At 42.4% G+C, this 27013-nt stretch overlaps 1 protein-coding gene across 5 annotated transcripts in view; it reads right to left on the bottom strand.

Annotated features, from left to right (window-relative positions):
• Window positions 1-1276: 1276 nt before the first annotated feature.
• Window positions 1277-27013, bottom strand: part of LOC106649669 (protein groucho-like) — a 45129-nt gene continuing 19392 nt past the window's right edge. For 2 of the 5 annotated variants that reach the window (XM_014367230.2, XM_023460292.1), the window contains 10 exons: window positions 24961-25058; window positions 22314-22377; window positions 19533-19577; window positions 15667-15804; window positions 10760-11045; window positions 9036-9061; window positions 4702-4848; window positions 3970-4547; window positions 2989-3868; window positions 1999-2106 (listed from right to left, as the gene is read on the bottom strand). In XM_014367230.2, coding sequence (XP_014222716.1) covers window positions 1999-2106; window positions 2989-3868; window positions 3970-4547; window positions 4702-4848; window positions 9036-9061; window positions 10760-11045; window positions 15667-15804; window positions 19533-19577; window positions 22314-22377; window positions 24961-25058 — 2370 coding nt within the window. Of the gene's footprint in view, window positions 2107-2988; window positions 3869-3969; window positions 4548-4701; window positions 4849-9035; window positions 9062-10759; window positions 11046-15666; window positions 15805-19532; window positions 19578-22313; window positions 22378-24960; window positions 25059-27013 lie in introns of all 5 variants that reach the window. The other 3 variants (XR_001339306.2, XM_014367207.2, XM_023460293.1) reach the window with 3 other exon arrangements.

The following is a 27013-nucleotide window of genomic DNA, read 5'->3' as shown; positions in this document are numbered from 1 at the left end:
TCTGCCAGTGGCAGTGCCACTAGCTGCATCTTGTTGTATCGATGTGAACGGCTTCTTATTTTTTATTTATTTTACTTCCTTCGACGTTAATATACGCTCTACTCACCTTGAGAGTCAAATTTTGTTCTTCTCGAGGATGCAAGCTAATTATAAAGGACTGGGGTAAATGAATGAAATGATTTATTTTTAAGCCAATAATGTAATTTATTAAATTTGTCAAACTTTTTACATGTAAATCATGCGATTCTTTGTGGCTTTCATTTAACAGTACATTTATTTATTTTGAATTTTCGAGACCAGTTTTTACTTCTGCGATTTCCTTTCATTGATGCATACTGCCTTTTAATGTAAATATAGTACCAACAGAAATAGAAACTTTGGCCTTTTACATATTCATATTAAGCGACATTAATTATGACGCGGATCTTATCATAATCTTTAATTCGCTTAGCAAACGTATGACCGTTGAATTTCTCGTCATGTATTTGCTAATTGTAATTTTCCTCGAGTATAAGATCGAGAGAGAAACATACTTTTATATTGTTATAAATTATAACTTATAATCGTGCGCTAAACGCAAAAGAAAGTACAAATTAATAATTAATACAATATATTTCTATATACAATTGTCAACTATAATTTATAAATTTCAATAATTTTCATTTCCAATTATCAATGAATCTACGCACATGCATTAATTGTTTGCGTTTAGTCTAAAATCAATTGAAATATTTCTATAACATTATAACTTATTAGCCTTCTTTAATCATCACCTGAAGGTATTATATATTATTATAAATATTAATAAAGATCTCGATTACGATACACATCTAATGCATTTCAAAAGAGCGTTTAAACATATTTTCATGTATCAAATAAGTCTGATAAATCTATATGAATCACGTAAAAAAATATCAGAGACCAAGTGTGTGTCAGGTGTACGTGTTTATGTATGCTTCCGTGGATGTATGTGTATGTATATGTAAGAATACCTAAGTAGTTAAAAGCTGTATATACAAAATGTACATAAATGCGATACACGACAGCGCGGAGTTGCCGAGATGCGTGCGTCTGTGCATTGTATTTTAACAAGACACACATACACACGCACATACAAGCGGACGCGCGTTAGCCATTTGCAGCTCTTTCTCCCTCCTTCCCTCTCTTTCTCTGCCTCTTTACGCTCGTGACACGACAATGACTTAATGCATGTGTGCAACTTGCTGCGCACAAAGTCGTAAGCTATTCTTTCTTCCTCTATTTTGCTCTTACTTCATTTTATATAATAAGCCCGACGCGCGTCTGTATTTGCATGTACTAAAGCTTTCATCACATCGCTCGTGCACACTCACTCTCTTTCGTCGTCGCGATTCATCTGCTTAGTCTTAAAACAAAAATAAACGTAAAAAAATTAAAAAAAAACAACGATTTAATGAAAATCTAAGTCTATGCAATGTCAAAGAGCTGTCGAAGAAATGCTTCATTTTCTCTCAGTTAATGAGATTTATGCAGTACTTTCATATACATTCAAATGAACATATTGTAAAAAATAAATATGTTTGCGTTAAAATATGCATGAAAGTACATTTTTTACCCAACAAGCTAACGACTTTTGTTGATTTTAAAAATATAATCAAATTATCTCGCGCTCATTAAAATTTTAAATACTACTTTTATCTTATAGAATCATACGAAAATTAATTACAAAAATAGCAATAATCGTTTATAATTTTTAATGGTAATTGTAACAATGAATTTTTTATGAGGTAATAATAATTATAATTGCACGCGCGTGTAGTTATAAACATTTCCGCACAAATTCGATGATACGAAAACTCAGCCAACGGGTGATTTGGACAGTGATCATGACAGTCTTACCATCTATTCTCTCTTATGTACAATATGGTCAGTTGGCATGCTGAAATTGTGCGTGAGACTCGAAGAATTTTCTCAAGTCTGCCTGTGTTCCTGCATCTGTCTGGCACAAAGGTGGCTGCTTTAATACATCACCTCGTAGACCGTTGCTTTCTTATCACCAGAACCAGTGACGATGAATTTGTCATCTATGGAAATGTCGCAGCTCAACACGGACGACGATTCTTTCGACTGTAACAGGAAACGAAAAAGAAAAATTTATTCAATGCCTATAAAACGTACACGTTTCGAATCGAGAGAAAAATAATCTATATTTTATTACGTAAAATGTGTATGTATGTGTGCGCGTGCGTAGTTTTGTGGAGAGCAGTTTTTAATAGTCAAAGTTATGAGATTCGTGACACGTGTATCATGCACGCTTTGATAATTTGCTTTGCGAGTGAAAATTAAACTTTTAATTTCATATACGGCTAGGCGGCAATAAAAATTCAAATGAGAAGACGCGCGAGCTATACTGCTTCGAGGAATAATCTCGCGATGGACTCGAATACACAGCATCTACGCGCGAGCGTATTTTTTTCGCAATAATTTACCGAAATTCACATCTCCGTCTGTGGCGGTCGTATTTCACTCCACAGGCCTCGCTTCAAATTTCAACGTCCTGCGCACCTTAATAGGCAATCAAATAAAAAGAGAGAAAGAGAGAGAGAGAGCAAGAGGAAGGGAAAAAAAATAACGCACGAAAGCTGCATAATAGCCACTGGCCGTAAAAAAGGCGTTAGCTTTAAAAGCTGCAGAAGAAAAAAGAAACAAGCTCGCAACACAGCGATAAACTCGCTTCAGTCGTGTTACCACGATGGTGGCAAAAAGACGACTACTTCACGCACAATGGGGTTAGTGCCGCGTGCGCGCGCGCAAGTGTGTACGCAGGAGCCATAAAAACGCGTTTGGTAATAAAGAACGTGCTAAAAGGAAAAGAAAACGAGAATGCGCGTATTTATAGGTATACGTGTGTGTGTCCACATGTAAGCTCGAGCGCGCTTGTAATACTGTAATACATAATAATAAGCAGCAGCAGCAGAAAGAGCCGAACACAAAGTATAAAAGACTCACCTGGAATATCGAGGCTCCGTAAGGTGTACGCCATGCGTTGAGAAGGTTGTCCTTGCCAGTAGAAACAAACCATTTGCCGCAGGAAGCGAATCGTAGCGACAGTACGCACGAGTCGTGCAGATGCAACTGATACTTGTCGGGTTTGGTCGCATGCAGTACCTCAACGTTAGAATTTTCCATACCCACGGCTAACCATTCGCCGGTGGGACAGTAGCCAAGTGAGAAGATCTGCGAGGTGAAGTCGTGCTGCTGGAGCTGACGACCCTCGCGAAGATCCCACGAGCGCACAGTGTTGTCGAGACCTCCGGTCCACAGCTTGGAGCCATCGGCAGATATATCGATGCACGATGCACCATCGGTGTGGCCTTGGAACTGTCTGACGAGCGCCTGATTGTGAAGATCCCACACGGCGATGTTGCCGTCGCTACAGCAGCTGAAGCAAACTTTCGAATCCGGCGAGATCGCGAGTGCGTAACAGGCTGGAGCCGAAGACGTTAGTTCGGCCTTTATTCTTGGAGTTGGACTAGCCAAGTCCCAGATACTGAGCTGACTGGCTTCTCCTCCGACGATGAGTGTGCGTCCATCGGGCAACAGTTTCACGGACCTGATGTAATTTTCACGTTGCAAGCAGTCCAATTGGGACACGGGTTTGGAGTTGCCGTTGCCGGTTTGGCTGATGTCCCACACCTTCACGCAGCCCTTTCCACCGGTGTAGACATATTTGGTCGGGTTCGAGATCGTCACAGCGCACACTACTTCTCCATGGTTGAGTGTGCTGATTTGCCGGGCATGTCGTGGAATTCCGGCGCCCATGAGAGCATCTGGAGGAAACGGTACCGGTACCATGATATTGTCGCCAGAAACATGGAAGCTGTAAGCTCTGCAAGAACAAGAAACAGAAGACGATGGTCACGATTAAACATCGATCGATTGCATAGACTCAAAAGACGAGCTCTGTGAGGGAAGAATCGAGTTACTTACGGTTTTCCACCAGGAACGGAGGCAGCTGGCAGCGGCATTCTCATGGCGCCATGCGGATCGTACATCTGAGGTGGAATTCCGGCACCCAGTGGTGGTCTCGGGGCGCCGTAGGCACCATATCCCATGAGCTCTAGTTGGCCTGGGTTGGCTCCCGGTGGCAGATGATGCGGTCCGGGAGGATAGTAGGCGGGGAAAGCGCCGGGCATGCCACCCGGAGGTGGTGGGCCCTGCATGGCAGCCGGAGCTTTGCTCGTGCTCGCGGGCTTCAGAGCCGCCGAAGGAGTCGGCGTCATGGGCTTCGAGATCGGAGTGGCGGATTTTTCGCGCTCCTCCATCTTCTTGGCCGAGGGGGTGCTAGCGTTGCTGCTAGTGCCGCTGCGAGGCGACTGAGGCGGCACGTCCTTCTTCAGCTGGCCATTGCCATTGCTGGAGGAACCGGCACTGCTCATACCCGAGGCGGTGTGCTTCTCGATGCCGTTTTCGCGGGGCGAGGCGGTGCCATTCACAGCGGGACTAGCAGGGCAGTCGCTGGCATCGTCGACCACGAGATCTTGGTCACTTTTCTCTCCGTCGCTTTGCTGTTTTTCGGGCAAAAAGATATTGGGGAGGTGAGTTATCGTTCCGAGACTTGGACATTATTACGGGAGTTGAACGTCGCAGCTATACGCGATAAAACACGAAAGTTGTGGAATCGGTCGCGGCTCGCGATAAAAGCGCTCAAAGTATACTCACGTGGCCAAGATCTTTCTCGTGTTCCTTCTTCATTTTTTTCATATGAATCGGATGCTCGTGATGATTCGATGAGTGATGACTGTGTAGATTATCTTGCGGCGAGCGTTGCCTGATATACTTGTTGTCGGCTGGCGATATCGAAGCTCTCTGTAACAGCACATATAATACATTCGTACTTCATCCGCACGTACTCTCGACTATATATTGAGATGTATAAAGTTACACGAGCCGCGCTGCATGTATACGTTATAATATAGCCCCGTTGCGTACTTTAGCCCCGACTGCTAAAATTTCATTTCGATATGATGCAAGTGTACACACATAAGGCGTATTATTTTCGCACGAAAAACGTGTATAATCGATCGAATCGTATTTCTTCGTGTCTCGTTTCACTCCCACACATACACGCATAATCTCTAGTGCGTAAATACACACACACACACGCGCGCGCGCGCGCAAAATCACGATAACTACACATGTATCGAGAAAGGCTACGTTCATTTTCCATCGTTAATTAATGCGCGCGCCGCCTGCCTATATGCAAAACCTCGGCGAATTTCGATGAAATTTAATTGATTCCGACATAATGATCGAAAGGCAAAAGGAGCGCGCGCAGCGGATTCACTCCGTGGCGCCTTATCGATCTCAATAATCTCGATCCTTATCTGCAGCTCTCTTACAAGCGCGAATATCGAGTATATTCGAGGCTTTGCACGGCGACATCTTCGATTCCGAGAAGTTGAAAATTGATGATTCCCGCAGCTTAACGCGGCGCGGGGCTGCCTTAAATTGCTGAATCCGATATTGGTCCGGTTTACTCGACATAAATTTCCATTTTCAAAATGACCAAGGTCGATCGGGACAACGAGATTGTCTTGGTCTATTTTTACCTCTTTTCTGACTTCCACTTTAATGCGCCAACGAGTCCGTATACAAATTATTAATTCAATACAAGCGATTAAACCTAATCTTCTTAAGTAAAAATACGATCATTTTCACCCTGTAAGAAGCTTGACGAAGAAAATGCTTCAGGTGATTAGTCATCTAATAGATTCTCATTGAGACTATCGAAAGGGACTAAGCTCAAATATCAAGAAAATCAATTTTCGATGAAAAAAAGTCAAGACTATGAATCTCAGCTAAGCCGATAACTGGTACGTATACGTAGTACGTATTACGTACAATGCATGGACGAGGATTATCTAGTATTTACACCAACGAAGCGTGTGCAGTGTTTATTTTGACTTCATTCATTTTTTTAATTTCATGCATGAATAATCACAATGCAAGGCGGTGACTTGGACAATGAGGATACATTATGGTCAGTTTTCAATTTTTCAAGAGAAAAAAATCTCAGTAAGTCTCTCAAATACGATTAAAAATGTAATTTACTCACAAATTACTCACTTTCATCTGTATAATTTTGTTAGAAATGTGAAGTATTGGACTTTCAAGAAAAAAATCGATAATATATGGTTTGTTTCATGCAGTCTGTTAATGGAGGCTGTGGGTTGGAAAGTAAACCAGTAAGTGTGACTTGCGTAGCAAAAGAAACTCCATTATACAATGACAGGTCGGTATTGAATGTGTTCACAAATGAAATTGACGCTTTAAACGCGCGCGCATGATCTCCTCCGATATCGACAATTCAAGTGGTGTTGGAAATTCGACAAATCATTATATCGGATCATGTGAACCGAGCAGGCGTTTCAAAACATATTGTGTCATTAAGCGAGAAAATAAATGCGATTAGAGCATTTTTTGAAGAGAAAAGAAATTAGAGTGACCGAGAAATACCAGTGGCCGTTTCGAATGGGATCTATTAAACTAGGCTTTAAACACTCTCGAGCTCTCTCTACCAGCAATCGGGACGATGTCGTGAGATAAAAAAGAAAAAAAGAGAAGAACGTCGAACCTCGAATCGAAATGCGAAAAGCCAATCGTAATCCTTGAACGAGTCAGCATATACGCAAGTGTCTCGTTTCAGGTTGAGAACAGCATTCTTATCTCTCTCGGAGTATGCGTGGAGTATTCGCAAACCGCAACCGCGAGTATAGAGGAAAGTGTAATTTAGTCATTGAAACGAGCGATCGGTATGGCGAGTTGGCTATATGGTAAAAGACGTTGATTCCGCGCGCACACGTATTCGCGAACTATCTGCGGCTCAGACAACTTACCAACTTGGATATACGTTCGCTTGCAAGAAAAAAATTGCTGCCAAGATCTTCGCAAGAATGACGAGATGTGTACGGTTGAAAAAAACCTCGATTTACGTGTTTTCTATTCGTCCGATCGGTCGATAATAATTCATCTAGAGCAAGTACAAAATCGATACGACTTCGCAGGGTATAGCGGCAAGAGCAGCAGCAGCCAGGATCGAGAATAACAAATCGCAAAAAAAGACGAGGATTGAAACACGTTCAATTCGTTACCCTCGCAGCGAGTGCACGTATTATATATATATATATATATATATGCGTGCATCATACGTGTGTGTGGCTATGTATATACACAACACAGCAGTTAACACGTGTCTCGCAACTCGAAATCTCCTCCTTCTTCTGATGAGTAAAGGAACGAATAAAAAGAGGAAAAAAATAAAATACGAAACCATATCGCTCCACGTTGCCGACCAAAACAAAGAGGAAGAAAACAAGCCTTGCGAGCTCGTTTCTTTTCTCTCTTTTCTCTCTCTTCATTTTTTTTTCTTCGTCTTCATTCGAGCAGAACAGGCTTACATACAACAAACAAACAAAGAAGTATATAATAATATAAGACTCCTCGCTCAGCAGAAGCGCGCAAAAAAGGACGATCACGCCGCGCGCGCTTCGAGAGACCGAGGCAAGAGAGAGAGAGAGAGAGAGAGAGAGCAAGCGAGTATAATGGCCCGTAATGGAATTCGGAGGATGCTGTAGGCGTGCTGAACGAGATATGTGTTGGCTATATACGCCGAGCGTACGAGTGTATATAAGAATGTAAATGTAGGCTGAAAGAGGAGCGGTTTTAACGGATTTTTGCTCTAGAGCGCGTTAATGATTTCAAGAAGGTGCGGTTTTTCGAGTTTATTATCAGACCACAAGAGACGATAGCCGACACAGCACAAGAAAGGGAGAGAGAAAGAGAGAGAAATGGCTTAAAAAAGAGCTTAATGATGGAAAATTGAGATTTATACGGGGATGATTTATACGCGCGGACAAAGACGACGGAAATTGATTTATCGTGTCAGGGGATTATTTTGGGGGGAAAGAAATGCTCTGTAATGATTGCAGGTATTACTCTGATTGATTTATCGCTCGCAACGATGTGCATCGACTCGCAAATGATTTTCAAGCGATCGTGATTTACACGGGAGACATTGGACCCATCGAAACATGTAAAAATTGCGAAAACTCGATGAACTGCGCCGGATACTCAGCGAGTGGACGTTCGATATTCGAATCTGCAAACAGAAAGAAATGTGCATAATGGATAGGCCTGGCGTACGAAGTGCACAGACAGAGAAGCAGAGGCTGCGATCTCTCAACTCGCAGCATCCTTGCAATGAGCTCTTGCTGATTACAGAGGATAGGGCCTGTGCTCTCTGTACGCTCGGAGGTACAAAAACCCACACACCTGGAAATAAAACCAAAGGATGTATCTGGTGCATATAGTACACATACTGGTATGGGTATGCGAGAGCAAGCCGAGGACGCCCGTTGCGACCACAGGAAAAGAAAATGGAAAGAGCCGAGGCTATACACGCTTTTATATATATAGCCAACTAGATGCGAGGAGGGCGTCGATGGGCGGTAACCGAGCGGTTCGCGATGATTACAGACTCTCTCTCCCTCCGCGTAATGCTCTTCCTCTTTTCTTACAACCTTTTTCGCTCTTCGCTTTTGCTCCTCTTATAGCGCTCTCGAGAGCTCGAGCGCGCGCGATCTCGTGCACGTGCTTTTGTTCCCTGCCTTCTATATGAACCAGACCATCGTGGGGCAGCACGCTAGAGAGAGAGAGAGAGAGAGAATATCTGAGATTCGCAGGAATTACCGACTAATTGGAGATTGCAGAATGGATTTCGGCCTTTAAAACTGCTCCGTGCGCACTTGGACGAAAACGACACAAAAAAATCGGCACAATTTTTGCTTCTCTTTTCTTTTTCCGGTACGCAAAAAGAGGGAAATTGGCGAGAATTTCAATTGTACTAACGCGAATAAAGCATTTTCGCGAGGGACGAGAAAAAAATCGGTCACCTGTGTGCGTCGTAGAAAACGCAAATGACAACGAGGCAAACGTATACATGCAGCATCGAAACATATCAGTTTGTAAAATTATATTATTTTCTGTTTACTCACGTGTCTCTCTTCGGCTGAACTGAGTCCTGTAGAACAAACAAAAAAAAGGAACATGTTATTCAGAGTGGTAAAATTAGTTTTGGCGAGTTATATATATTATTATGTACGAGAGAGCGAGAGTATATGATACACAATGCGTATCATGTAAAAGCTACAAAGCCCCCCAAGTTCCGCGGTGTGAGCGGCTAAAAAGTAGATAATATATTTGCGAGGCTTGGGTAGGTACATCGAAATGTGAAATAACTGCTGACCCGATAGAATGTTAATAACGCATCAGTTCCACGGTAGCTACGGTAGGTACATAAACGATCATCCCTCATGCATATTCACGTATATTCGACATTCGTTTTTGCTCTATTTTTCTCTCTCGTTCGTAGCACACCTACTGCTTACGGCTTCTTTTCTCTCCTTTGAAAAAAATTCTCTCGTCGGTTGGGATCAAACGTTACTTCTCTCTTTCCCTCCCAGCCTCTCTCTCTCTCTCTCTCTCTCTCTCTCTCTTTCTCTCTTTCACTTTTTCTCTCTGTGTATATGCACGAGCTTTTTCAAAGCAGAGCTCGCTTCTTTTTTTTTATTGTAAAAAGCAGCGACGTGAGCTCCCTTGGCAAGCAAAAAAAACGAGAGCGAGAGAGAGAGGGAGAGAAGTGTGTGCGAAGCTCTTCTTGGCTCTTTGATTGCGCGCTGAGTTTTTAATTAGAGCTCGAGTAAGCGTGTATATGCGTGACGTTTCAACGACGAAAAAAAGAGCGCTTGCAATAGAAATGTGCGACAACAGAGTACGCAAGTAATATATGCGCGCGCTGTAAAAGTCAATCCGTCGTTTTTTCGACTACGCTCGTTTTTCTCTTTATTTTAATAAAGAAATTATTTGAGAAGTTTAATTAATGAGGATCACGGTTATCAATTGTTTGTTCCATATTTGGCGACATAGTTTATTTCGCTTTGACTTTGGCGAAAGCTCTGATATTCAAATTACGCGTCCGACGCTTTTCTCGATTCGATTCAAACGAATTTCAATAAAATTCTGATGAAATAACCGAATTCCAAAAGTGTAAATTTACGAAGTTTGAAAAAAGCTTGTTTTGTAGCACCTCGCACACACATATTGGTTTATATAACGTCGCTTTTTTGTTCCCTCGGCTCCACGATTTTTCAACAATTATTGATTTATTTTTCAGCGCGGCAAGAGTGTTGGAAAAAAGAGTCACGCGTATGGCGTTTCTCGTTGCATTTCGAATTCATCGCATCGTCATGCGTAAATACACGCGTGCGCGGATTGTGCAATCATGTGTAAACAAAGAGAAAGCGGGAAAATGAGAGAGAGAGAGAGAGAACAACGCCGGGGATCAACGAATGGGTCATTTTAATTATTTCCATTCGGTGTAAAACGCGAAATTGCAAATGGGGATTATTGCAAGAGAGAAAGTAGAGTGCATAGGCACGTGTAAAATTGAGAAGTGAATTTGGATATCTGCACACGCACGAAATCGTTTTTATACCGAGCACAAAACAAGTGCGTTTATTAAAAAAATATTCGTTAGTCACTGCTTGTTACCGTCTCTTATTACAAAAATAAAGATTGCAAATAAAAACCATTGCTACTGAATTTTCATCCTCATATTTTTTTAAATATCTAAAGTTGACATTGCTTCTCATTTTGACGTTTTTTAATGCACCGTTAGTATCCTCACAAATATTTGCAGTTTATCTCGATTGAAACTTACCTCCGTTACTTTTGGCATCATCCGGTTGGTTATTTCTGTGAGTCATTTCGGTCTTTGGGTGTATCGGCGAGGCATGAATGTTGGCATTCGACGGAGTCGGCGGTGCACCAGGAGGTATTCCGAGTCCGATAAGAGACGCCGCCGAAGTCGGTACTGGGAGACCACCACCGGGTCCGAGGGCAGGTAAGCCTGGCAGGCCTGGATGTGGACCTAATGCAGCACCGGGAGGCAAGTGCTGGACCGACATCTGTTGCAGCAGTCGTGACATATCGGGGGGGCGTTGCTGCTGTAAACCATAAAAATATACATAAAATTAAAAGGCAATTCAAAAAGCAGATAGCCGACATTCGATTGTGAGGTTTGAATTTGGTAAGCAATTGGCCGTTTCCGTACTGCCCGAGGGGTTGTACGCAAAGCCAAAATCTTATACTTTGAAAAGGAACAACAAGCAGCCGAAAAAAGCCGCGTGCAAAAGACATATCGCGCGGGACTCGCACACGTGTTAACATATACATTTTAAACGGAATAATGCGTACATATATACACACAGATATACACGCATGAAAGGAAAGGGAGCGCGTACAAAATTAATGCTCCAGACGCGTTGGTATGGGGTCAAAGGCAGCCTGTGTATGTACGCGTATGCGTGTGGGGTGGCTTATTGTACACTTTTCGGTGTAATATTAGGGAGAGCACTAAGCCACATGTACATACGAGAGAGTCCCGCCGTTGTTTTTTTCCACTTTGCCTCTTCGCTCGCGCATGTGCACAATGAATATAAAAGCTCGCGTGTATACTCGTGTACGTAAATAAATATACGAAGTGATAATGCACACGAGTGTGGATGACGATGACGGGGGTAGGTGGGATGGGGCACACTGCTGCGAGTATGCACGCAGACACATGTGTGGGCCATGTCCGCATGCATATAGGATTTCGCGTCGACTATCGTCGGACTTATTAATAAGCTCGGGCTTTTTCGCCTTGCTTTTGCGGCTCCTAATTATGCAGAAACGAGGCGGCGGCAGGCGCCAAAACTTTTCAAGAGCGTGTTGTGCACGAGCGCGCTTGCCTGCCGCTACAAGTCCAATAAATAATCCCTCCTCTCTGCCTCGGCGCATTTTTCACTGCAAATTCGTGTAAGAGGAAAAAAAACATTTTTTATTTTCTGTTTATCCAGAAGGTACACGGGCGGTCGACAGTGGAAAAAGAGCCGTAATAGCCTAATTATTTGCATTGCATGCATGACCTAGTCTCAATGAGTGCGCGATCGTCTACTCATGATAATGACACGGCTATTCTCTTACTGCAGCTGCTGCTCTATCTCGGATTAAATTCAACCCCTCGAATGGTGGCGCGGCGCTTGTATTATACACTGTACCTAGCATATACGTATGCGTCCACACACACAGAATGGAACAGTTGTCATTTTAATCCGACTCAGTTACACCCTATAGTTCACCCTAAATCTCTCATGCAGATTTCCAAACTAAACGATAAACATTAAAAGCGAAGTTAGTACGGGTCTTCACGCCTCGATGCGACTGGTTATATGCGCGCGTTTCCAAAGAGAGAGAGATACATACATATAATTTACGACGCAGTGGGCCGTTTTCACGCGGTGAGGGGGCTAAAGAATTTTATGGCAGATTTTACGAGAATCGATCTGCACGCGATAGGGTACGTATTGCTGTTGCTGCTGCTGCACTGTATACACCCAGCAACAGTCCATTTGGACATTTCGAGCAATTGCGGGGCTTTTGTGTGTTGTGATTTCGATGGGGTAATGATTTATTACGCACGACCGAGGTGCACTCGTTAAAAAGCCAAGTGTCGAATTAACGATTGAGGGGAGCGCCCCGATGATCGTCTGCGTCGTCTGGCCGAATAACTGACGGATGGATCATTTTACCGAGTTGCTTTTTTTGGCTCGCCTTTGGAAAAAGCAGAGAGCGCAGATTGATTTTTCGAACAAGGGAGGAAGACTTAGTTTCCGACGAGCTCCGTGCTGCGCATTAGGTATTCTCGACGAACAGCAGCTCGTGTCGAATGCACACACGCGCGCAGCACAGGGCCAAACTCGAGGCTCGTAAACTCCGAAGCTATATATATGTACGCTGCTACGCCTGCAACACGAAAATCTACGAGCTGATGCTGCTGCTGCTGTTGCTGCTGCGGCTTGTGCTTTTTGTCTGCTTCTTTTTTCGCGCGAAAAAGTAACGGTGACGTTGCTTTACGTGCACAGGCTATTCTGTACGTATACGTACACGCTGCTGCTGGAGCACCGATTGCGCGCCTTCTCGTGCAGGAGAGAAAACTTTTTCTCGGCTTCCGCTGTCTATATGCTTGAGTGGACCCGTGACTCTGTATGTACGCTATATTTGCGCTGATGTTTCAATTTCTCGCGCGCCAGTGTGGGTAGAAGTTCGGCGTTTCGTGCGCCGAATCACAAGTGCTTTTTAGACTTTGTGTTCCGTTGTATACGTGGGTGCATGCGCATTGCTCGAGTAAGTAAAATTGATCAGAATAATTAATGTTGCTTTGCGATAGTTTTCGTTCATTCGAACAAAGCTCTTAAGCATATTTATTGCATCTATAACTGTATCTACATCTACTCTTACATTTCTTTGGCTGCTCGATAGATCGATCGTTCAATCGCATAGTTGTCCGAGAATAAAAAAGGGATCAAAAGAAAAAAGCGTCAAAGAAATAATTGCTGGCTCGCCAAGGAAGAAAGTAAAGTGCTCGTGTGCGTAATACCGAGAAGAGGAAACAAGATCTGCGATAAAATACAACGGGCTTTGAAAGGTGTGGTATTACACACGAGGGGGAACGATAACGCGAGATTGGGGATGATCGAGGCTTGTAAACTGTACAAAGTAATGAAATCGATAGTCGCTCGAGCACGCGAGGCCTCTTTGACAAAAGTGAAAAGGACATTGTGAATGCAGCGAGGGTAAAAATGTCGAGTCTATTGTATCGATTAAAATTAACAATCGATGCTTTAGGAATTTGCAGTAGTTGCTAGAATAAAGTGCAGATTCTCGGGCCACACGCAATTTGATCAAGTCTACCTCAAATATGCAACTCGGCAGAATCCGTGAGAATCGCGAGTACAGATCCACCTGATACCGATCAATCACAATCGTTTACCACTAGAATAAACATTTTTTCCTCGCCTCGTTAATTATAATGCGAAAATGTCGTAATTCTCAGCAATAATGCGCGTGTGGTGCGCGCAGAAAGATAAAACACCTCTGCAGGCTTGTATATAACACTCTTGGCACGCTCGCTTAATACAGTCATTAGCGATCATTACGATACGCAGAAATAATAGCGTAACGACGACGACCAGGCGCGCCGACGCAGCCGGTTGATGAATTCAGATATACGACTCGGCGACGACGAACGAACGAATGAGAGAAAAAACATAACACCTCGTTTCAGAGAACGTAACTCGAGAAACAATAAGTGTCGCGTCACTTTTCGAGTCAGCGCTCGGCACTTTTTATGCATATTCAGATGAACCGGCTCGCGAGCGCATACTTGGCAGCCACGAGCGAGCTGCAAAAGCATGTAATCCAATGAAAATGCTCGACATTTCGAAAAGTCGAATGAATCGCGGTCGCGCATTGTGCGCGCTGCAGCCAGTCAAAGTCCAATGAGACGAGTGTATATATATAGGCAGCAGCTCGAGTCGCTCGCAAAAGAGGCCACGAGAGTCATATAGCTATATTATATCCTATAGGAAGGGAAAGAAGGCGGAATTATTCGAGACGCGCGCAAGCGGTGCAAGTGAGCAGTAGTAGTAGTAGTAGTAGTGGCAGTAGTAGTCGCGCAGAGAGGCAGTGGAGAAGCAGTCACAGCGCGCGGCAACTAGAAACTCAATTATGCACAAACTGAGTGGGTTACGGGGGGAGGGAGGGAGGCAACAGACGAAAGCCAATTTAGCAGCAGTAGCAGCCGTCGCTCGCTCGCCGACTGCGAAATAAGTGGGCGAAGTTGACGAGGGTGCGCGCAGGGATAGGCTAACAGCTGCTACTCTCTCTGCAGCTACCTACTTCTCTTTTTCGCTGCTGCCACTATTACTGCTGCTGCTGCTGCTGCTGCTGCTGCTGCTGCACACGACCGTACCACGACGACGAGTAAGTGTACATGTCCATGAATGAATGCATCACGTGTTTTTGCCCTCGACGCGCCACACAATATGCATACGCTACGAGTCTCGGCAGTCATTATAATATATGTATCATGACTATAGCACGAGACTTTTTCAGAAATACAACACGTCATATACGATGTACATTATAAAACGCTTCTATTTAGCTCGAGTGTAATCAAGTGTGTACGAGTATTGAACTACACCTCGAGTCTTTAGCACGCGAATATGAATGAGCCCCGTGTAAGTGACGTAACAATAACGGCTGGAAATTTTACATTCTACCTATTTACACTCGTATGTACATTGTGCACGTTTTGTGTAACCTCTTGTAATGTCTGAAGTCGCGGCTACTTTGCTTCGTGTTTTTTTTTTCACCCCGTATCGTTTCGGCCCGCAGAAATTTCGACAAAATTCAACTATTTGCTGTACGCGTATGTATTTTTCACACTTTAATAAACTTAATACGAAGGTGGCTGTTGGCTTATAATATACGAGCCGCTCATGCGAATAAAATGAATGTTTCATGAAGCACCGCTGGCACACATATAAATATATTTACAGCCGCGGCGTGACTCGTACTTATACTGCGGAAGCCGACGATTATACTTGATGAAAGCTCCGTCGACGACATAAAGCGTCGATTCGTAAATTTATTATAAAATAACGTCGAGTTGCATGTACAGGACAATGACACAAGCTCGATACATATATTCATTGATTTGATATAAATAAATTTTCAACTTACCCCGACGATGGAGTTGAGCTCTGCCATGGTGACTTGCTTTGCTCTTTCAACGGCGGTGTGGACTTGCTGCTGGTGCTCTTGGGACAAAAATGGCATGATTTGCAGTATGATGGCGTTCAATCTTTTCGATATCTCCGTCTGAAAGTAAACAAGAAAAATATATTTTTGCTCGCCGTACATTTTTTGCTTATAACGAGTTAATAATCCACTTTAACGCTAATCTAATAAGTGCTCCTCATCCGTTTCGAACACAAAAGGCCTGTGTACCTCTCGCGCGCACACATCGTGTATCGCGCATCATTAGGATGCAGGGCTTCCTCTTATCTCGTAACAATTCCTAACACGCATTAGCGCTTTTTTCCGGACCTGACGTCAGAGAGAGAGAGAGAGAGAGAGAGAGAGGGCTCGATAAAAGAGTTAGAGTGCACATGTACCGGCCGCATTTCCGGTTTGTACATAAATCGACAATTGGCTGGTTTACATCGTACCTACACAATGAATTCGTGAATATTTTATCAAAACGACGGACCCGAAGCGGACGTATCGATTTTATATTACGAAAGCTCGCAGGCGCGCGCGCGACGACTAGTTAATGCAAAAGCCAAGCCGTGCCTCTGTGAAGCTATACAAATAAACCAACCGGATTGTATTTTGCTGTGTTGTGCATATATACATCTGCTATATATATGTCCAAGTCACACTAAGAGCAATCCGCTTTGCGGATGTCGAGGCAATGCGCAAGTGCTTCTCACGCGCTTACAGCACATTTGAGCTCGTCTGCGCTGCTGCACGGAACGAGTTTATTTTTACAAACTTAACATCGTGTATGATTTTTCGCTTTGGGAAGTCGTTCTTTTTCTGTTGTTACAAAAATTTAGCTTGCTCGATGATACGTGATGCCGATATAATACACGAGTACCCGCAGTTGGCAGTTAATAATTTAATCAATCGAAAAACATCCCAATCACGTGTGCAATAAATATGCTCTTTTTATCGTGAGCGGTACATCGAGTTGAGAATTTTTATATACGCACATGTAGCGCACGATAAACAAAAAAAAAATTATATTTCATGCCAGCCGTGACGACGAGAGCTGCTGCGACCCACTTTAAATCATTTTTTTTTTCACATACAAAAGCGAGGCAGCGCAGCGCGATGTTTGCTCGCACTTGCGCTCGCGAGGCGTTAACGCTTCTTGTCAACGTAAGCCTCGCGTTTGCACACACACGCGTTTTTTCGACGTTATTTCATTTCGTTATACACACGCAGTCACGTTCTTTTTTTGGCAATTTTATAGCTATGAAACGTGGCCTTATACACGCACGCGGTGCCGTGAGTACGTGCCTTTTTCGGAATTATTATTTTTTTATTTATACGACCCTCGTGCGCATGTACTGAGTAAAACGATAAGTGCACAAACGCTTCTTTTTTTAGTATCACTGCGCAAAAATTATTATTAGTTTACGAGCTGTACCGTCTTTTTTTCTCTCTTTCTCTCTATAGTAAAACAACTCTTTTTCTCCGCTAAAATGGTTTATACTAAACAAATATGATTGATGTTTGGTCTTTCTAGGTTCTAAAATTACACATTCCCGAATGTTTATTTTATAAGCAAGAAAAGGAATAGTTTATTCAACTTATGAAAGCATAATACGAGTCGACGACAGTAGTTGAGTTCACTAACATTTTACAATTGAGTCATATCCCATCGTTGGAGCACACAAATATACGCGCACAAAAACACACAATGGTTAGAGCCTTTTAATATTTATTCAACGAAGCGGTAAAAATAAAAAAATAAAATCGAAGCACCTAAAGTCATCGACAAACATTTTCGGAAAGATAAGATGGAACAAAGCAGCTAAAGAAAATGAAGAAGCTCGAGTGTAAATCATCGTGAGCGAGTGTGGAAACTAAACTTAGCTCGTTCTTTTTTTTACAACAATACACCACTAATCAACATTTTGAAAAAAAGAATGTAATTAAAAAATATACGAGTAATGAGTCAACGAGTAATAATTGGGAGAATAAATACTCCATGTTGCATAGTGCGACAGGATTAAATTCTATGCTCGTGAGTTTCTTTGAAAAAACCGTTGAATTAAATAATTTTTTTGTAAACACAGTCATAGAACAAGTACGAACTGCAAAAAACTGAAAGAGTCATTTTTAGCCGTCCGTATTTTCCAGTTTACAATTATACATACGACACGTATTAAAACGTGATCTGCAGCTAACATTCACCCGCGCATTGTACGTACTCGACTTTTGAGCTCTCTCAGTGTGTGCTTTTCTTACAACGCGGCCCCATACGGCGCTTGGGATAACGACCCGTGACTGCTCTCCGAAGTGGTAAAATTGTAATAATAGACCGTGTTTTTAGCTTTAAATGCGCAGTGCAAAGCGCCTGATATAAAAAAATAAAACGAGGATAGGAAAAAAAGAAACAAATGAGTAAGAGTAACCAAAAATAATATACATGTAATTTACCCAGAGCTGCTACGAGCAAAGAAAAACTGTAGGAGCATTTTGTCGAGGCGCCAGTTCAAACACGTTCGAAGAAAAGATACGAAAGGACAAATTGACCTTAAATTTTGGAGCCTTGCCAAAGAGATTCCCGCGTGCTTGCGCATATTTACGAGAGAGGATTAACAGAAGATGAAAAGTTTTCTGTTTGAATCATCAAAGAAAATGACACAAGCAGATAAAAAGCTTGTATATTTCAAGTCAAGCAAAAGAGAGTAACGTGTGCACACAAACGATCGCACATGCGTGATTAATTTCATAATTGGAGCAAAACAAATGTTTATTTTGATCGATCCTCCAAATTATTGTCATCGAAATAATAACTCGTTCGTGTAAATCAGTTTTGTTTGAAGATGGGTAAAGAAAAATTTCCTATGTCCACTCTGATCGATATTTAAAGCTCACGTATACGTCGGAGAAAATAAATTTGAACTGGTAAGTTAATCTGTAGAGATTCACGAGCGAAAATAATAACCATTCATTTCTCAGCTGTTATCATTAGCTGCATGATTTTTGGCACTGAAAAGCTCTTCTACGAGTTGGCTTCGTCGCATTATTAGTAGCGTTGAAATGAGACAGAGGGAAGCAAAATATGCCACTTAAGTCTTAACTGGAACGAGAAAATCTTTAATTCCCTCGTGCAGATTACTTTTGGCTTTGTGCCTCGGAGGAGTAACGAGCAAAATTACAAATATATGCACGAGGAGAAACAGTGTAGATTATGTTTTTATCGTTCACAAGTACGTTCGCACGCATTAATTCAGAGACAATAACAAAAGACATTGAGAGCTTTAATCTCGCAGTAGCATCAACTTTCACGCGTCGTCATTTCTATAAATTGCGCGATTTATATACAGAAAAAGAGAGAAAGAAATAAAAGAGAGGGACGTGCGCACGGGTGCATTATACACGGAAATCAAATTATGCGCGTTAGCTACTGTTACTGGCATGCCGGTTGGCGTAGTCTGTATTTTATGCAAGCCAGTAATCGACGAGCCGGCGACGTTCTTATCGTTCGCGCTCGAGCGAGCGTGACCCTGCCTCCACCGCCATGGCAAGTATATGTAATGCATGTTATATATCTATATAAACGCGAGGCTCTCGAGCAGCAGCAGCAGCAGCGCATTTTCTCTGCTCATTTTTGCGCTTCGCTTCGTGTGTGCTCAGCTCCGCGCGCAGCGAGTAAAGGGGCAATCTCGTGTGCACACATACACCACGGTGCTCTCTACTTGGTGTGCGCTATTACGACTCGTGCGCGTCTCTCTCTCTCTCTCTCTCTCTTGCATTGTTCTTTTTTTTTCTTTAGCTACGTGGCTCGGTATTTGACCGGAGATAGTTACCTGTTTGTGCATCTCGACGTTGAGACCGTATGACATCTCGTAGTACTGCAACAGAAAGACATACGTGTTAATTCAGTTTTATTCAATGAAATCTTCATTTTAATAATATAGCAATAAATTTTAATGAAAAAAATTAAAGCTAGTCCGAGAGGAAGAGGGAAAGAAGCAGTTTATTTTTCAAGGATGTACTGTAAATCAATCGAGTGCCTTAAGTACCAAGACAAAAATGATTGATAGTTACAAAACACGTAAACAATTCGAGTGGAGATTCGAAAATTAAATGAAAAAGTCCGCGAGCATGTTTACACTTGGACGTGTACGGGCGGTGGAACGGCAATTCACAAAACTCTCCAAGCTCTGCCTGGCCGATAAAGCAAGAAAATACGTACAAGTGTCGGTTACTCCTAAAGCGTGTAAAGTAGTCGAGGCGATTGAGTTTAATCTGCTCACGATATAGCCGCGCGCGCGCGAACAGTCGAGCCCGATAAATCTTCAAGTCCATCGAGACAGCTTGCGCTACTACTACTACTACTACTTCTACTACTACTACTACTGGAGAGGAGCTACTAATACCGACGTAACAACTAGCGCGCGGCATCTTGATTAATCGCATTTAAACTAGTCGCGTCAATTAAATCGCGTGCGGGAAATTTCTCAGTTCTCTCTCTCTCTTTTGCGAGCGCAGATATATACATGTATATATTCATGGAAACGCGTTTTAATCTCTCGAGCTCGAGCTCGAGCGCAAAGTTGCGCGCGCCGTGGCAATGAACGATGAAGCTCTTATTACCGCTGTTTCTCTCGCGCCGGAGCTATTTTATTAGATATATAGAGGAAAAGCCTGCAACGACGCGATCGATTATTTATTATACAGAATTAGATATTTCGCGATAATATAATCGATATAAATATACAGGCGCAGCCGCTCTCGCCTATATTATAAAGGCGGACGAGCTTATTAGCCGAGTAATTTGTATGCGCGGCAAAAACAATTTTTCTTCGTCTCCTTCGGTTTCTCAACAAACAAAGATTTTTATCTAGCGGCGTTTATTGCTTATATGTACGCAGCTGCTGCGTCGAGCATTATGTAAACCAATCAAGTATTAACAAGAATCAATTTGAGATCTCAATAAACACGCGAGCTGCGCGCACACGGCACATAACGAGAGAAAGAGAGACATATTCGCGAGGAGATCTTGTAATTGCAATAAATAATTCCCGCAGTCGAGAGCTCGGCTACCGCCACTGCACAGGCAACGACGAGAGAGAAAAAAAATCAAAACTCGTTTTCGCGTTGATCGATCGAATGGATCTTATTACACATGTGGCGGCGACGGCAACGACGACGACGACGACGACTTGGACGATCATGATGATGCATTTCTCGTCACACTGCAGCAAAGGAGGACGCACGCGTAAATTAACGTGCCAAACTGAATGGCGAAGATTGATTGTTACTACTGGAGAAGCCATTAAATGCACGCAGGCCGCACGACGTAGCTTTCGACATATTATATACAAGCGGATAATTTTGTAATTATTGCGGCGGACCGTAGTTTTGTCTGCTCGTGTGTATAAACCGTAAATATACCGGCGCGTATACGGTAGTTTACATATCGTGCAATTTCTCCATTAGTCTTTATTAATCGTATACCAGGCACATGCGTACGAGTACGTTATGTGCGCACGATGCGCACAGGACCGATGAAGAAGTTACGACGACGCTCGGAATATCGTTAATTCGCCAGCGAGCCGAGGATAAGAATTAATTTCCTCGAGTTAACGTTAATTTGTGCTTTTTACGATGTATACGCGCGCGCTAGCGAAACTCGCCTTTTTACTTCTCATACATTTCTGTCAACCAGAACTTCGCGTCTAACCGCGCGGGAAAAGTTAAAAAAAGGTGGAGGCATTTTTATGCAACATTGAGTTTGTGATAGCACGGAGCGCAATGTTGAAGTTTTCTCATTGTATAATTAGCTTTCCCGCCTTGCGTCAAGGAGAGAAAGAGAGAGAGAGAGAGAAAGATAATAACTCGGAAGTCGAGGCTAGCAAGAAATTCCCAAGAGGATTGAGAGAAGGAGAGAGAGAGAGGTTTATAAGGAGGATGCAATTACATGGTAAAGAACCCGAGACAGTTGTTCGCGTACATTGCGGTTGGCTCTCTCTCGCTCAGCCTATTATCGTAAACGTGACACAAGTATAAATTCATATATACAGACTCGCTCACACACATTCAACACAAAATGTAATTGAACGTGTGTGTTGGCGCGCACGTTTATGTGGGTCGATTTTTGCCAGCGTCGTAAAAACAGATGCCAGTCATCGAATTATGTTATAAATACCGAGCAGCAGATAATTATCGAACCTCGTACAATGTTGTTTTGCTTTTGAGAAATTGACGATGAGAACGCAGGAAATAATTTCGATGTTCTGGTGACTTCCTTTTTTTCTCTCTATACGCAATATTATAGGCGAACAAAGTATACTCTGTGGCGTATCGTCGGTTAATCTGCGTGTCAACGTAATGTTCGAAATAATTCAAACGAACTAGAGTTGAAAAATTGTGAATATCAAATGATATACACCGAGGCAGCGCTAAGAGACAGATCTCTCTCTGCGAGTCAAGTAAATTATTTCGTTCACTCGGCTCGAGAGTCGTGAAGAAATAAGATGGAAAAATAAGCTTGGAAGATTAGCGGTATAAGCTTCTATATATTGGCGACAGTATAAAGTAAGCAAAAAAGAAGTGAATATATAACTCGTTAAATTTTATCTTACCATGACATAGTGTCTGTGTGTTTCCAACCGGTCTTGCGCTAGTTTCTCACACTCCATTTTCATGCTGCAACATAAAACACATGCAATATTTAAGTATATTTGTGGGTATAAACAGCAGTGCCAGAAACGTATGCAAAAGTTCTGGCCCGAGTCCAAACTATTTTCGGACCTTAGCTGCTCGAGCGAGCGCACGTACGAACGCATGAACACGAGCTCGACGACGACTACGACGCATCCGAAAGTTTTGAAAGATTGATATATCCGCGAATTAATTGGCTATGCGCGCGGAAACTGCCGCTGCCGCCGCTGCTGCTACCGCTTCAACTTTTCGTATACATGCATAATGACGATGTAATAACGCGGCTGACTTTTTCCAACATTGTATGAATAAAATTTCTTGACACGATAGTTGATACGCTCGACGGAGACGAAAATAGCGGCCATGTTTATGCTGTATCGTAAAATGATCAACCGCACACGGCTTGGTCATATACGGTCTACTCTATAAACGCGGAAGAGAGAATAGAATATGCGCCGCCGTTTGAATATTTCAACGAGTCCGCAGCTTTTGTCTTTAGACGAATGATAAACTCTCCGCGGGGCTTTTTACGTAAGTATAAAGCCGCTCACCTTTTTAGCCTCGCGCAAGTATTATTATACGTGCGCCTCGGATCTATACGGAGCCGAGTATTAAAACTGGACGTGTATCTCGCTACCGAATCGATAGATTTGATAATATACACGCGCTCGTTGATTATTCAACAGGGTCAACGTACCGAGACGGCGTATGAGATTTTTATAGCCTGCGAGTAGCTGCCCCGGCCTCTGGCCCGTTTATTTTTCTATACCAACTTTAAAGCAGGCGGAGAGACGTGCGCCGGCTCGTTGGCTCGTTCGCGCGCGAGCGCAAGCTCATTTCTTTCAATGCTTATGCAAATAAATTTAAATTATGATAAATCAGCCTGGCTTATTGCATTTGGCTCGTTATAAAAATAACTATAGTCTTTATCTGTATATACTCGATAAACGTGGAATAATTTAAACAATTTTTATCTCAATAAACGATGCCTTTTTTGATCTATTACTTGCCTTGGCTCGATATTTTAACTGCACATAAAATAATAATAAGGCTTAACGGTTTTTTGTCATGTATATCATACACACACGAGAAGAGTACATTTCGGAAGTGTTTTGAAAGATAGTATCAAGGAATTTTTACTTGAAAATGTAAAGAACACGATCAAACAGCATGTTTATGATTGGCATGTATATTTTTATCTTTCTTTCTCTCTCTCTCTCTCTCTCTCTCTCTCTCTCTCTCTTTCTTTCCTCACGAAAACTCGCGCAATATCTACCTCAGAGATGAAGAGCAGCATAGCTTAAATTCATGCAAATGTTTGTACAAAAAGGCACGAAGACGAGCGCGTGACAATTGTATTCAGAGCTCCTCTCGTGAAAGAGATATCGAGAGTATTTACTTGATTAGTTATGCAATTAACGTTTATAGTTGACAAAAGATTAAAAATCTTATCTCTAAAATATACTTGTTATCATCGAGAGCAGAAAAAAAGGAAAGACCGAGACTGAGACAGAGAGAGACACGACACGAGGCGTGTATACACATACACGCACACATAAAATGGGTGATGCTTTTTTTTGTATCGAGTAATTATCAGATAACATGTAAAAATGCATAAACTGTGTGCAGCTGCGCGGAGCTATATCTCGTTGCCTACAACGCTAATGAATATAAGCGATATAAATTTACGACGCGAGAGAGTGAGAGCGAATATATACGTTCAATTTTACACAAACATATCTCACGTACGCGTAACACACGCGCGGTGTATATGCACGTACCCGCAGAGGCCGTAAAATTTACGATCGCGAACGTACCAACCAGCTCGCGCGCGCACACATACATACATGTACGTGGCCAAGCTTTGCATGCTAACGCGGTTAAAAAGATTAGAAAAACATTTTCTTCTTTTTTTGCTGCTGTGCCCAACGCGCAAACCGCACGAAGTGATTCTCTTTTTTTACACGCAGCTCGAGTTGAAAAAATTGATCCTGTATTTGGCCTCTCGAGCTCTACACGTTTGCATTTCGCAATTTCAAAACAACGAATACACACGCTTTTTACTGTCGAGTTAAAGCTGCAGCGCGTCTAGGTATCTCGCCGACGAGTTTTATAATGTTGCCTTTACGCGCCGAGCGTGCGCGTGTACATGTGCTGCTGCACACATATATATTGTATGTGTGTACAGGCATAATGAGGAATACTTGTGGTTTCTCGACCCAGAATTTCACGAAAACAAGTTATTCGCTGCGGTGGCGGCAAGAGAGTGTGAGAGAGAGAGAGACGAGCTTATTACAAAAAAGCTCGAATTCTTTTGATTCATTTTTCAAGAATAAAATTGCAGATTATCTCGAGGATCGAGTTGCAATTACGCTTGAGAAAGTTTCTTAGAGGCTCGAGAGAGCCAATAAATCACGAAAGCAAAAATCAAATAATGAGCTTACTCGCGGCATAACGATTATAAAATCTTGCTTTGTCACCGTTTGGAATTCGTATACGCGTTCAATCGCTTAACGCTTCAATTTAGTTTACACTTCTTTAATGATTAAGGTAAATTCATAAACTCACCTGTGATACTGGGCTTGTAAAAAGCCGAATTCCTCCTTAATCCTGTCGCAGGATTCAAGAATGGTAAATTTGAACGGCTGGCTAGGCTGTTGTGGTACCTGGAAATAGATAGAACAAAAAAATTAGTCTCAATTACAAGAAAGCATATCAAAAGGAAAGAATAAGATACGCATAATCTTGTATTTTGTATATTAGTCAGACGTCAGCTTGAGATTATTTATACGGATAACCTGGAGATAAATAAGTTCGTCGGGACGGTATTAACACGCAAATCTCTGACAAATATGGAATCGCCAGTTACAGCAGTACGAGAAAGAATCATTCTACGAGGAATATGGCTCGTACGTTTGCACTCGAGTAGCGCAAAATCGTCGCTTTTTATAACACGGAAAATCGATCTTGGCGTATTATAAAATTAAAAGGATCTCAGAACCTTTTTTACTCGTTCTAATCGTCTCCTGCGGCGATGCTCGCTCGTCCTCTTACGCGTATATTATAATCCGCCATTAACGTTAAACACATCTCTCGCGGTGGATGGAAGCTTATAATCGGATTTAGCAGGCACTTTGAATAATCATCGATCGTAAATAAAATTTAATTATACAAAATGACGTAAGTGTGCGCGAGAACGAAGAGGAGCGCGATTTCTTTTTTGCGCTGTATACGCGCGGCAGGCGCATTTTTGTACTTAGAAGGCGTGAAAAAAGTCATTTGCCGTAGCGTGCGAGGCTGCTGCTGCTGCTGTACATTGCTACGTGTATACCGGTTTTCTCTGGGCAGATCAATCGCTGCTGCTGCCTCGAGCGCGGCGAGGAGAAATTAATCCGCGAATTTATTGCACGTGCGGCGCACTGTGCCTCGCCGAGGAGCTGTATATATACACGCGTTTAGATTGCGATACAAGCGCGTACGAGAAAACATTTCTGGCCACGGCTGGTATTTCAAATGAGCGAGATATATCCCCGTCGACCAACAACAGCTGGTAATTACAAAAGTTTCGCGATTGGATAAACTGTGCGCTAATTCGACTTGTTTGACTTTTCTCCCCTCTCTATCTCTATATCTCTCTCTTTCTCTCGCAGGCTATGAGAATTTATTACGTGCCTTCAACCTCATTAGCTTATTCCATTGGTTTTTAAGACATTTGCGTTCGCACGCGAGAGAGAAAGAGAGAGAGAAAGATAATAACTGTATAAATAATTACACAAGTGTGCCGGTGTACGTGGCACACAATCTACGCTCAACTCAATTACTTCTTTTTTTTTTGTTCAAGTACTAAAAATGCAAAATTATGAATGACGACTGCGGGGTGTATAAAGGTCGATTTTTATTTTATTATAGGCTATGCACACACATGTACATACACCGCACACCCACTTAACTCACAAACGCGTTATCTTTTTAATAAACACGACATTATTTGTCAATCACTAAGCGACAAATGTGCCGAGGCAAGCCAAGCAAACAAATTTTCAATTGGTACATTTCACAACGTAATTATAATTTTTCTACTCCATTTACCTCGTGTTTGAACAACGAGCGGCGTCGATAAAAACGCTCGAAAAGCCGCGAGAGAGCGAGAGAAAAGTTTTTTCTATCGATAAATCACGAAAAGCCAAACAAATCCTGCTTACTCGGGGCCCACGCGTGCGATCTACATTGCGAAATGTACGCGTAAATCGGCGTGTACTAGCGCGTGTATTTTATCGACACGTCTAATTTTGATAATTAAAATAGCCACGGATCGAGTAATGCAATTATATGCGTACATAGTGCGCACGCGCTAAGTCGGCATATACACGCGGACAGCAGTCACGCGTTGCTGTTGCCGCTGCTACTGCGCTGCAGTCGACTGAGCCAATTAAAACGACTCTATGTGCAAGTATACTCAAGTTAGCCTCTTGGTGAACGCAACGGATGTCGATTTAATATACCCATGAATTTCTAACACGAAATTGAGTGATTGCATTTTATTTCTCAAGTCAATTTACGAGTCGACAATTATATTATTCAATTTTTTGCTTTCTTTGAACTCAATATGCAAATATGCGAC

Source organism: Trichogramma pretiosum, unplaced genomic scaffold, assembly GCF_000599845.2.
Source record: "Trichogramma pretiosum strain Unisexual culture from Peru unplaced genomic scaffold, Tpre_2.0 scaffold45, whole genome shotgun sequence".
Lineage (NCBI taxonomy): Eukaryota > Metazoa > Arthropoda > Insecta > Hymenoptera > Trichogrammatidae > Trichogramma > Trichogramma pretiosum.
The sequence above is the reverse complement of the archived record's forward strand: the minus strand, read 5'-3'. Positions and strand labels throughout refer to the sequence as shown.